Source organism: Salvia hispanica, chromosome 1 (assembly GCF_029641045.1).
Source record: "Salvia hispanica isolate PSC_SH4W2 chromosome 1, Shi_PSC_v1, whole genome shotgun sequence".
Taxonomy (NCBI): domain Eukaryota; kingdom Viridiplantae; phylum Streptophyta; class Magnoliopsida; order Lamiales; family Lamiaceae; genus Salvia; species Salvia hispanica.
Window position 1 is genome coordinate 52,796,313 of NC_142692.1, and position 13,697 is coordinate 52,810,009.

The 13,697-nt window shown below is 35.5% G+C and overlaps 1 protein-coding gene across 4 annotated transcripts; it reads right to left on the reverse strand.

Annotated features, from left to right (window-relative positions):
• Nucleotides 1-2,442: 2,442 nt before the first annotated feature.
• Nucleotides 2,443-6,686, reverse strand: LOC125199496 (PHD finger protein EHD3-like). 4 transcript variants are annotated; one of them, XM_089065309.1, is made up of 8 exons: nt 6,534-6,686; nt 6,052-6,377; nt 5,346-5,540; nt 4,709-4,887; nt 4,555-4,612; nt 4,223-4,312; nt 4,048-4,101; nt 2,443-3,692 (listed from the first exon to the last, which is right to left on the reverse strand). In XM_089065309.1, exons 2-8 carry the CDS (start codon nt 6,283-6,285, stop codon nt 2,844-2,846), a joined length of 1,659 nt encoding a protein of 552 aa, XP_088921435.1. In that variant the 5' UTR covers nt 6,286-6,377; nt 6,534-6,686; the 3' UTR covers nt 2,443-2,843. The 4 variants fall into 4 exon arrangements, with proteins under 4 accessions (XP_088921435.1, XP_088921432.1, XP_088921429.1 ...); XM_089065306.1 differs by having other exon boundaries at nt 4,555-4,887; nt 5,346-5,501; XM_089065303.1 differs by having other exon boundaries at nt 4,048-4,092; nt 4,555-4,887.
• Between the last annotated feature and the right edge of the window lie 7,011 nt (nt 6,687-13,697).

Below are 13,697 nucleotides of genomic sequence, written 5' to 3' on the forward strand. Positions count from 1 at the left end.
AGGATTTGGTATTGAATTCGAATTCAATTCCTTCCAATTCAATTCCAATTCCAATTCCGTGTACCAAACTACCCTAATAGATGTCAAAATACTATTGGCTATTATTTTTGCCGGAACCGTTAAGTAAACCAAAACATGTTCTTTAGAATCATATCTTAAAACATGAATATATAAGACCACAAAGTTTTTTAACAATGTGTGATTATCAATTTTAGTGTTACGCATTTAGTTTTTTACTCAATTCATTCCAAAATTATAGTATCATCATACACACAATCGACATTAAAGGGCATAAATAACGCTGCAGGCCGGACCGCACTTGGTCCCAGCCCGCGTCACAACGTGTTGCCGTGCTAGAATTGGCGAGTCCCAGCCCGGCGTTGGAGGTGAAGTGGGCCGGATCCAGGCCTTAATTTCATATTTATTTGCAGTTGGAAATCCTTGCAGAAATGGAGAGGGAAGAAGTGGGACATGGAGAGGAGCTTACTTTTATGTTGAGAATTGGGAGTGTAATTATGATTACAATTTTATATTGGGAATTGGGTAGTGATAAAATTAAAAATGAAATTTATAATTTATAGTTTATAATTTATAATTTTCTCATTTTGATCAATTTTTTTTTTAAATTTCTTGGTTATAATTTATAATTTTTGAATTAAAAATAATATTTTCGTATTATAATTGCTCAACGTTTTCAATTTTTACAAGTAAAATAAGTTAGAGTTGTGAATAATGTAATTTAATAGTTGTTGTCTGGGATGGGGCCGGCATGGTTAGAGAAGTTGTGGTCTGTGATTCAAATTTAGGGAAATGATGACATGGAGTTGACTTGGGCTCTGAATCCGGGCCAGGGTCGTGGATGGCCTAACGTCGACAACCCTTGCCCGTCAATCGTCAGGGCTACAATCTGAGGCGCTCACTTTTTTATGTTGTTAGGCATGTAGATTATGGGACTAGTCTTTAATTTCACCTAATTTTATGTAGTGTTGTTTTGAGGATTAGGTGAAAAGAGAACAAAGTAGAAATGCAATTAAAGTAGAGATAATGTTGTTTTCATTTTAGAAATGTGTACCACGAGACATTAGAAAACATTTTATACTTAGTGGGACAAAGAGAATATTCTAAAATCATCCATTATATATATACTCCATCCGTCCATAAAAAATAGAGCAATTGGTGTATGACACGAGTTTTAATGTAGAATTGGTAAAATAAGAGAGAAGGGAAAAAAGTAAGAGAGAAGGAGAAAAAGTAAGTGAAAAATAGTGTTAGTGGAATGATGTGTAGGGTTATTATTTGTTGAAACTTTCCATAAATGAATATGTTCTATTTTTTGTGGACGACCAAAAATGGTAAATGTGCTCTATTTTTTGTGGGCAGAGGGAGTATATATAAGGATATATAATAAAAAAGGAAATCTTATAACTAGTTAACATAATTATTTTTTATTTATAATATATTTAATAAAAAATTAAAAATATATGCCAAATAAAAAATGCATGAAAAATAATTTTCTAGTGTAACCTAACCCAGCCCGCGTTGGTGGTGGGCTTGAGTTGAGCCCCAAGTTGCTTGGCACATGGCATATATGGTTTGGGTTACACCGGCTCAACTCATTTGACAACTTTATTACTCTCTCCGTCCCACAATAAGAATCACATTTTGTCATTTCGGTGTCTTCCACCATAAGAGTCACACTTTTATCATAAATGGCAAGAAGGTCACATATTCCATTAACTCACTTCGCTCACATTATATTATTAAAAAAATCAATATAAAAAAATAAACCTCATATTCGACTAACTTTTTCAATCCACTGTTCTTTATATTTCTGTGCCCACACCAAATGTGACTCTGATTGTGGGACGATGTAGTAGTATATTCTGCATATACTTAAAAATCAATTGTATTGAACCTATATTAGTCCCAATCCTTTTCATCTAAGGCATCTCTTTTCAATACAAAATCTAAAAATATTGTGTTTAGTGAGTTAAATGAAGATAAATAAAGGAGAGATGGAAAAAGTGGAAGAGAAGAGAGCAATACAAGATAGAATAAAATAAGTGAAGTTAAATGTTTTATTTTAACCATAAAGGAAAGTAACTATAATAACTGAAGACACTCAAAATGAAATCCTTCTACTCAAGTAACTTGAAACTAAGGGAGTAAATGTAAATCTTAATTTTATCACAGTACACATGTTACATTGCAAACATAAATATTTCAGCAATAAATTTCATATCCTCGCAAGTAAGTTGGAAATTACAAATTCTCATATTCTCATTTGAGAAGGCTTGTATCCTATCAACATAATCAAATTTATAAATAGGGAGGAGAAAATCTGTCGTTGATGTAGGAGGAAAATGCATAAAGTAGAGAATAGAACATTAGGCCTAGTTTCTTAGGCTGTTAACAAGAATATAGCAAAACATACAGTGAAGCTTATTACAATTGCAACAATTCATTCAATAAAGGGATATCCAGTTAAACCTATCTCATTCAATACAAGGGATATCCAGTTAAGCCTATCTCAACTCCAAATCAGGGGCAGAAACGATTCTTTCCGATCGATTTACCACGGAACACTCAGTATCATGATCTTGTACAATAATATTTACTACAAACTACAACACCTAAATCGATTCCAGTGCAACTGTCAGTCTACAGTTTCACAAGAGAATTTACCTTGAGGAACAAAAGCAGAATCCCATTGCCTACAAAAGGGATGATTGAAGTCAAAAAGTTAGCCTGCTGCAAAAATGTCAGTTGTTCGAATGATGCAGTAATGTACAAGCATAAACTTCCTCGTTTTCCTCCTAAAAAGAGTGTTTTTGTCAGCTCAATTAGCTTTCTGACTCCATTGCAGCCATATTTTCTTCGTAATTCAGGGTTTTGGCTGCATTGAGAAGCATATCCACCCCACCTGATTTGTTCAAAGCCTCGCTGCACTTCAGTTTTCCATTCAAGGCTCTCTTTTTGGATGTGTTTTGCATATGCTCGTATGTCCTCCGGGCTCTCTGGATACGCTGAATTCCACTATCGCATTTTAGGCAGAACCATTTCCCATTTGGTATGGTAGAGCGCGGTGGCTCCATGCAATAGATGTGGTACCCATGATCACAGCCATCGCATAGAACAATCTTGTCATCGTCTTTATCAGTCAAGCAAGCTCTGCACAGACAGGAAGGGCAATACCAACATGGGCCATGCGAGATAAGCTGCTTAGTTGTTAAACATTTCTCATGGTAAAACTTATGAGGACAAAAGTTGTGCCCACAAATTATATATTCTTCATCACCGCCAACTTCAGTTCTACATACTGTGCAGTGCTGAAACTCTTCAATGGCAACAAACTCATTTGAACTCCCCTCTAATTCTTCTGCTGTTACGTCATTCCCTAGGCCATCTTCTCCACTGCCATCACATGGTGACAAAAAGGCATTTAGCCTCTCACAAGCTATGCAGTTCTCATGAGAGGATTCAATTCCCTTTGCTATACAGTTGGCACAATGCCAACTTCTACTAGGGATTTCTGTAATGGCAGGCTCGATGCAGGAGATATGATATATCTCCTCGCATGAATCGCAGACTAAACCAGTTCTTCCATCTGCCTTTTCACTACAACGCCTGCAGGTATTGGCTTCATCAAGAGCACATGTCTCTGTAAGCTCTGGTTTAGTGTGCACAAGGAACTGTCAACAAATATAGAAAAAGTCATATCTGCCCCTTAATTACCCAAGATGTGATAGAAGCTAACTTAGTTTTCAAATATATTTTCCACTGAAATCTAAGTCTTTAATCACTTCTGTAAGTGTGTAACGAATAATTAGCTCCGAAATAGACAACAATTTAATTTTAGGAAAATTGCATATCTGGTCAGCAAAATGTGCAATATTACTGAACCGATTATATATTTTCAGCTCAATTCTCATATAAGCAGAAACTAAATCAAATACATTGAATAAGTGGAGGTCCAATTAATTTGAGATTGAAGGCCCCAATGCTTTTTCCAACTTAATGAAAAAGTACAGAAAAAGAAACAAATACCTCATGTTTTGCACCCTCAGACATGCTTTGATCTAGGTTGCTTACCTGAGGATACTAAATTTACATATATGTCAATACCAGCTGTGTAAGTAGCAGGAAACCAACAAATTAAGACAATCAGGCAAGAGCCATGAGACAAAACACGGAAACAGCATTTGCAGCGTAAATAATTTACCTGTTCGTGGAAAGAAATTATAGTTTTGTCTGATAGGCACTTTGCAAGAGCAGTTACATCAGAGCCAATCTTTTGGAGCTTCGCCCAAATCTACACAAGAAAATTCAATAATGATAACTGAAGCTCAAACAAATGCGATACATTTGAAATTATGAAGTATTTTCTTCTTCAATTTCATAATCCAAGATATTCCACAATGAAATATTCAAAGTAGACATAAATTTGTCCATAAATAAAATTCCAAGGAATATGTCTAAAGAAATACATCTAATGCAGCAAGATGATCACGCCCAACCCAACAAGCAGATATGTGTAACTTCAAAGAAAAGTACCTCTTGAACATCAGACTGAAATAGCAGTGGTGACTTTTCATATGCTTTCTCCTTCATCCTTGTGTTTATGCGATTCAAATCAAAAAAATTGTCAGCCTTTATGCCTTCGAAATTTTCAAGGAGTAAACTGCATAGCTGTGAAAACTGTTCTGACATAAAAACATCCACAAAGGTGGAAGTACAGCGCTCTGTGAATGTTGTAGCATTAGGTCCATTGACTAATCCGCTAGATGTCAAACCAAAATTGGACTTAGTTGCATTCTGGAGACCATCAAGCACAGTCCCAGTTTGAGATGTGCTTTTGCTCCAATCTTCACTAGAACGAACAGAATCCTAGAAACAAATCACATAAAAGAGTCAAGATGCTTCTACTAAATAGAGGATGTGGTTGAAAGAGACCAAAACATACCAATTTGTCATCTTTGAATTAAAACAAGTTAGGAGTACAAGTTAAGTCTTATGAAGTACTCCCTCCGTTCGCGAATAGGAGTCCCATTTCTTTCGGCACGGGTTTTAAGAAATGTTAAGAAAAGTTGGTGAAAAAAGTTAGTAGTATATGGGTCCCACTTGTATTTATTAGTTTTAAATGAAATGTGAAGTTGAATGTGGGGCCTTTTACCATTTATAGTGTAAATGAACCGGAACTCCTATTCGTGGACGGGCTAAAATGGAAAAACAGGATGTTCGCGGACGGATGGAGTACAAATGATATTTAATCACAAATTTTCACAAAAAATAAATCATCCTTAGTGAATAAATTGTAAGGTTAGCCTCCAAGATAAGAAAAATACCTTCACAGGAGTTCCAGTACCACTTCCTTCAGGAAAAACAAGTGCATTTTTAATGCATTTCTTCAATCCACCACTATGGAGCGACTGGCAGATTTGATCCAGAATAATGTTTCTTTTGTGCTTGAGTGAGCAATCACTGGAACAATCTGCATCTTTCTGAGGACATTTAGCTAGGTCAAGTAAGCACTTCAGTAACTGGGAAAATCGAAAGTATCTCAGCAGCCTTACAGAGAATATACATAAAACTGATAAGACACCCACAAAGACGGATGGTTGTAGAATCAGAAAATGAAAATTAGGTACAAAATATTTGTAAACATGGGTGATATTATAACATGCCATTGTTGAAGTAAAAGGGAAGTAGAGAAGAAACCCAATACTAAATCCCAAAAATCAAGGGGAATGATAATTCTGACTCGTCAATATGCATAACTCTCTCACGTACACTCATAGTAGTAGTCCTTAACTTATTATTACAAAAGAGTAGCACCACAGTATATCTTTCTAGCTATAAACTTTTCTAAAAACTGCAGTCTCTAGTCGTGCAAAATTGTTCCAACTGAGAGTCTACAGCTAGTGCTTCTAATCAGTGAAAAGGAAAATAAAATAAGAACTCATAAGCAGAATAATCTTCACATAATTTCAACAGTAAAGTGAACAAAATAATCATAATGATAATATACTTAAAAATAAGAAATAACAGCACCTTTTCACTCAGTTGACTCGCCGAATCATCAGAAACCTTCCCACACTCCATAACCTTGGTACACTTTCGCCTCTTGTAAGTAAGCAAACTATCGCCTCCCAATCCAGAAGGACCAGCTTCAGCATCGACTGCAACGCCATTAACCTTCACCTCCTCAACATCAGAGGATCCTACTAAACTCTCAAAATAACTTCGACTACCGTTGTCACTACTTTCTTTAAGAGCATCCACCATGCCTAATCTTCAACTAAGCAAAGCTAACCACCTAAGAATAGTCTCATAACAATTCGTACAAAATACAAAATACAATTGAATTCCGGAATCCCCTGCGAATTGCCAGAAACAATTGAATTAAGTTAAAATACAAAATTAATAAACTGCAATACCCCGCTCTCCCGAGAAAAGATGTAGACATTTCCGAGTATACATAAAGTCCAAAATTGGTCAAGAATTTTGAAATTCGTAGAGATTTGGGAACTTACTAGAGTTGGTGAGTAGAGAAAGAGAGGAAAAGAAATGTCGGATTTGGAACCCTAGAGAGATAAAGTTTCGCCCAAATTTTCTGAGAGAGAGAGCGGTTTTCCAAAATTTTGAAAAACGGGAGGTTGTTTTTTGTGCGCTCACCACTCTTTCCTTCCGGCGGTTTATTACAAACAATAATAATGCTCCACGACTAATTTTAAATTTTATTTAAAAAGGGTACTAATTTTCTTAATACTCCCTCCGGCCCATAATTTGTCACCTTTTGAGTTTTGACCCGGCACAAGTTTTAAAAAATGTAATAGAAAGTGGGTTGGAAAAGTTAGTGGCATGTGGATCCTACTTTTATATACTCCCTTCGTCCCATTAAATATGCAACGTTTGCTTTTCGGCACATGATTTTATATAGTGTTGTTTTGTGATTTAATGAAGAGAGAGTAAAGTAAGAGAGTAGAAAAAGTAGAGAGAGTATTGTTTCCATTTTTAGAAACGTTTCATTTTTAATGAGACAGACCAAAAATAAAAAACGTTTCATTTCTAATGAGACAGAGGGAGTATTAGTTTTATAATAAAATATGAGTGAGAATGAGTTAGTGAAATATGGGGTCCACTACCAAAATGGTAAAAGTGAAATGTGACAATTTTTTATGGACAGACGAAAATGAAAATAAGTGACAAATTTTCAGGGACGGAGGGAGTATTACATAAAAAATAGGGATATTGGTCCCTAAAATCATGAACTTTAGCCAAGATTTGGTATTTCACGCGAACTTTAAAATTGGTCTAGAATATCACAAACTTTGCATTTTGTTTGGTAATTTCCAAATCGAGCCAAATAAGATATTTTCATCAGATCTTATTTTACGTAAACAACCACAATACGTTTTATGATATTTTAAACTACTTTTAAAGTTCATAACAAGTAGGATAAAAAGTTACGTAAAAGACTATATTGATTTAATTGTGTCAAGTATGATAAAAAAAAGCCCCGTAAGTTAGTCAAATACGGTGATAGACATGCCGTGAGAAATACCAAATAAAGTGCAAAGTTTATAATATTCTAGACCAATTTTAAAGTTCTTGAAAAATACCAAATTTTGGCCAAAGTTCATGATTTTAGGGACCAATATCCCTTAAAAATAATTATATTTTTCTACTAAAATTAATTTTTATATATTTATAATAATTTTTTTTCTATAATGAGGTGGATCTATTTTTTTATTAATAATAATTTTATTATTTTTCTTTTCATGTCTTTTATTTTTTTAATTTTGCATTAAAAATTTTTGTTGTCCACGTCTAACTATTTATTTTTAGACAGATATAGTACAGTAATATTTTTTTAAATAGAGATACTTATCAATCGTCATAATTCATAGTCAATTTATAGAAAATGAAAATATGATACACCCCTAGATTGGCAGTGATAAAATGCAAACTCTATATATTATACAAACTCCAAACTTTTTAACACAACGTCAACAATATCAACAAAAAGTCAACACAATGTCAACCATTGACACTATGTTGATATTTTCTGTTGCTGCTATTTTATAATCTGTTAATATCTTTTTTATGGTCCAGATTATATTTTGAAGTTTGTACAATATTTAGAGTTTGCATTTGATGACATCCCCACTTAGATATGTTCGTTTTTTGAAAGGTATAAAATCATTATATTCATCAATTTCATGTTTGTGACGGGAAACAACAAATGAAAATTTCCCTGCACTTCTCTATAATAATAATAATAATAATAATAATAATAATTATTATTATTATTATTATTATTATTATTATTATTATTATTATTATTATTATTATTATTATTATTATTATTATTTTCTCATCATTTTTGTCTTTGTCGCGGCTTGATAATTATGCGACTGTAGGGATCAGATCGATAGGATTCGCTAATTACTGGGACCTCTTTTGTTACACCGCGTTAGTGAGATGGTCAGTCTCACTATTAAACAGACCAAGATACAAAAGATGTAATGTTATAGAACAAACTAAGTACTACAAGATACTAGATTATCACCCTAGCTAAGACAAGTCTTTCACCGGATACGATCTACCAACTATCTCGAAGTATCACCTGCAAACTTAGAGTAGTGAGTCAGTAACACTAACACAATAAATGATCATTCCGGATCAAGAACAGAAAAAGGGACAAAGCACATAAATTGGAAGAATATGGCTCAGGTCGCAACAACAAATACACCGGGCCAGGTCGCAACAAGATCAGATCTGACACCGAACCTCACAGGAAACCTAAGTGGTTGCCTTCCAAGAGGAAGGTCGCCAATTGAATCTCACTAAAAAAGAGAATAATCGGATTGGAATGAAGATCGAAGAATAAGACAGGCAAAATCGCCTGAGAGAGAGAATGTGTGTGTAGAGAGAAGGGAGAACTCATCATCGTAGAGAGAGAAGGGAACAGAATGGGAGAGTAAAGTGAGGCCATCCACATCTCTATCTCTTATCCGTCTCTTAACCGTCTCATCTCTTCACTATTCATGGGTCCCACTGTACTTTTCACCCCATCTCTTAACTAAGAGACAACACTTGCATACCTCCATCCCTTAACTATTTATTCAATTTCATTTTTTATTTTTATTTCCAACAAATTTAATTAATAAAAACACACTTTAATAAATAAAAGAAAATTACAATTTAAAATCCTAAAAAAATAAAAAAGACATAATTTAAAATACTAGAAATTAAAAATTGCACACTTAAATTCAAAATCTCAAAACTCAAATCATAAAAAAATGGAGGCAAAGAAGCAAAAGAAGGAGTTCTCTAGTGATGATCATCTAACGGTTGCCAAATTTTGCCAAAATGTGCTCCACTGGAATTGGGCGGGGCGGTAGAATCACATGTACTTGCCCGAACACACAACTGCTCTTGCAAAGACGGATGCACTCCACTTCGAGGCGGACTACTTGCGGTAGAGCTTCCCGGGGTTTCAGGGTCGAACCAATTTCCCGCCTCAGGTACTTCGTCGGCGAGAATCATGTTGTGCAAGATTATGCACGTAGACATGATGTCGACCATATTCTCCATAAACCACGTACGAGCCGGGGCTTTGATAATGTTGAATCGAGCTTGGAGAACCTCGAACGCTCTCTCCACATCCTTGCGAGCAGCCTCTTGCTTCTGCGCAAAAAAAGCCTGGTTTTTGTTCATCGGCCTGTTGAAAGTCTTCACTAAGGTTGGCCACTTCGAATAGATGCCGTCGGCAAGATAGTACCCCATTTTATACTGGCAGTTGTTAGCGATGTAGTTGATGGCCGGCGCTTTACCATTCAGAACTTCGCTGAAGAGGTCGGATGCGTTGAGCACGTTGACGACGTTGTTCGATCCGAGGACCCCGAAATACGCATGCTAGATCCATAGCCGGTAGTCGGCAACGGCCTCGAGTATAACGGTTGGGTGGGTGCTTTTGTGGCCGCTCGTGTATGACCCCTTCCACGCCACATGACAATTCTTCCATTGTCAATGCATGCAATCGACGCTGTCGAGTTCTTCCATTACCAATGCATGCAATCGACGCTGCCGAGCATCCTAGGGAATCCGTGCACTTGTTCGTGAAGTCGGAGCAGAAACTGACAATCTGCGGTGCTTGACCGCTTCAGAAATTCGTCGGTGAAGGCTGTCCAGACGCCTTTGTAGAAGTTCATCAAACAAAGTCTCCCAGTGCTTTTTCCGATGTGCAGGTATTCGTTGAACAAATCTGCCGTTTGTCCAGTAGCAAGCTGACGGATCGCTGTATTACATTTCTGGAGCGTCATGTGACTAGGACGGCCAATAGCGTCGAACCCTTCTTGGAAGTACTCTTCCCGGCCCGCCAATGTATTTGCGATATGCTGAAATAGCCGTTTCCGCATACGGAAACGGCGACGAAAGTAGGTATCTCCCCACATTAGGTTCTGACTGAAGTAATCGCGTATCAACCTTGCGGTGGCTTCCTCCCGATCACGATGGATGTAAATCCGGGATCGCCTTTGAGGAGACGCCGCGGCTTCCTCCTCCCTACGTCGATATTCTTCTAGCGATTCTTCCATTATTCGACGCATTTGCTCAAATGGATCCATGAATGGATTAAATTTGGGAGAAGAATAATATTTTGAGATGAAGAATGTAGAGTGTTTGAATGCGAATATAAAGTTTTTTTATGGTGGATAATTTGTGGGAATGATTTGGTATTTATAGAAGTGATTGGAGGCTTAAAACAAATTTAAAAAAAATTTAAAATTTAAAATAGCTGGCTATAAACGGCTAGAATAATTTTTGGGATTTTTTAATTTTTTTTAATTTTTAAATTTTTTCTGAATTTAAAAAAAAAAATAATTTTAACGGATATAAACACACCCACTCGCGGGCCGGCGAGTGGGCGTCACAGACGAACGGGAGAGCGCCACGTCGCCAAGGCACGTGGCGAGACAGCTCGCCAGCTTCCTTTCCCAGGCGAGACACGGGACAAGTTGGGGACAAGATTGATTCCTGCATCGCTGTCTTGATGCCATCTCGTCTCTTCAGGGACCGCATCGAGACGCCATGTGGATTCCCTGAGAGATGATTCGCTTAATTCAAAGAAGAAGCACACATATCAATCCAACGGCTGTCATTCACGATCCGCGGAGGTGCCAGGCGGCGGCCATCGGAAGTATCAGGTAAGTTATGGGTCGGATACAAGCTTGGGCCAACACTAATGACTTGGGTCGACTCATTTAATCTCATTAGGCCAGGCCCAACCGAATTAAATAGGAGCCCAATCACAATAGATCCTCCATACATATTCAACAATACAAATAAGGTTTTAGTAACTACCAAAACTAATTAGATGTTGGTAACTTAATGTGATTTAATAAAGTAAAATACTATTACATAATTCATATGGAAATTGGAATTATGTGACTAATAAGGTTTTTAGTAACTACCAAAAGAAATTAGATGTTGATAAATGGTAATAGTAACTTTTAATGTGATTCAATAAAGTAAAATAAAATTCACATGGAAAATAAAATTATATGACTGTAAGGTTTGTACTAGTAACTACCAAAAAAATTAGAAGTCGGTAACTTTTATTGTGATTTAACTATATATAATTCACATGTAAAATAAAATTATGTGACTAATAAGGTTTTTAGTAACTCGTGTGCGGCAATAGGTGTTGGGATAGCACTCAAGGGTTGGCTGAGAACAATAAAAATTGTCGAAGAATTTATACTTTCTATCTTTGGTAATATAACAACTTTATTTTTATATTTTCGGGGAAGAAGAGCAAGGAGCAAATAATTCAAGGGATATCAAGTAGAGCAAAAGATTATTTCCCCATGTTTTATGTAATATTTGTTAAACTGAATATGCATTATTTTGCTTTTGTTTTTTTTAGTTTATTTGTTTATGAATAGTTAAATTTTTAGAATTTTATGGACTGAAACTAGGAATGTCGATCAGGCTAACTCGTTCGGATTTGGATCAACCCACTCTGCTTGTCGGGATATTCGAGTTATATGAATTTATTAGGTTATAAAATTTTCAAGTATATAACCCTAATCTACCGAGTATCGGGATAACCTATCCGGCCATTCTGGCAAAAAAGCATTCGAAAACAACTCTCGAGATCAAAATTTTCTTCGACAAAATGATTCTAAATTTTATGTATTTTTCTCTTGTAGTTTTAGAATCACATAATATCTTCAAATTTCCATGACTTTTCTCAATAATAGTTGGAGATTAGTTGATCAAGTACAACATAAACAAAGAGAACTGAAAATAAGAGGAATCAATTTGAAATTAAAGCTTGCGTTTGAGTTTTTATTTTGGCATTATTCATAATAATTTTTTTATGAAATTAGAAATCATATCTTACATGAATCACTGTTAAACTTTAAACGATAAATATATTGGAATTTTGATGGGCTAATTCTCAATTTTGTCTTGATTGGTTTTGGCGCTGGTGAGCCAGTGATGGCAGGCGACGGGACAACGAAGAATAGGTCGAGGTGAAATTTGGAAGTTGATAGTGTGGAACCGAGTGGAAATGTGTGGAATGAATATTGAAAAAGACTAGTTAATTGCGATGCATGAAATCCAAAAGTACAAGAAAAATTTCTAAACGTTAGTATTTTTTAATTAAAAACTGCAACGGAAGAATGAGTCGATGAAAGCTTTGATTATTTACCCATTTATGAATGAGTAGTATGTTTATGTGTCAATGCAAAATTCGTGACATGAATATTGATATTTGATACATAACGTATAATAACTATATAAAAGGCGAGTTTTGATTTTAATGTTATTATTTACCTATTTATGAATTCTAGGGACAAATTTGAATATATATAAATTTTAAGCAAGATTTTGTATATGATTATTTACTTCACACGTTAAGGACCGGCCAACCAAGATTAAAATATGAATGATATAGGGCCTCGGCCCTCTATAATTAAGCCATGGAATGTTTAATTATAAGATTTATAACCGCTGCCTTATTCAGAAATCAGAATTGAATTATATTAATTTGTAACTGCCATATAGTATTAAGAATTGTATTGTATTAATAATATTTTGAAATAGCATTTTGTAAATAATTTCGCATGAGAAGTTTCAAGGTGGCTTCTTTTTTCACAATCGATTTTTTGCCAAAAACTATGTGGAGAAAATGTTCCCCTACCATAATTTTTTGATGTGAATGAAGTATTAAATTATCTTAATTTTGCATCTACTTCTTTTATTGTCACTACAAAAAATGCGCTGTTTACCGACGGAATATTCCGTCGGTAATTCCCCAAATTCCGTCGGTAATGTGCTTACCGACGGAAATTCCGACCAAAATTTCCCGTACGTAAATTGCTCGTCGGTAATAGTTACCGAAAGATAAAATCCGTCGGTAATATTTTCGACGGATTCTCCGACCGATTTCTGTCGCCGGTAATGCGAAACCGTCGGTAAATGCCGATTTCTTGTTCACACTAATTTCCGTCGGTAATTATACCAATTCCGTCGGTAACTAGATTCCACTATTTCCGTCGGTAATTAAATCATTTCCGTCGGTAATTAATAAGTATTTTTTACAAATTGATTCTATAATTTACAGTGAGAGTGTGAGACACCTATTTTCATTTATACAGTCAAATCACCTATAATAGCCAAAA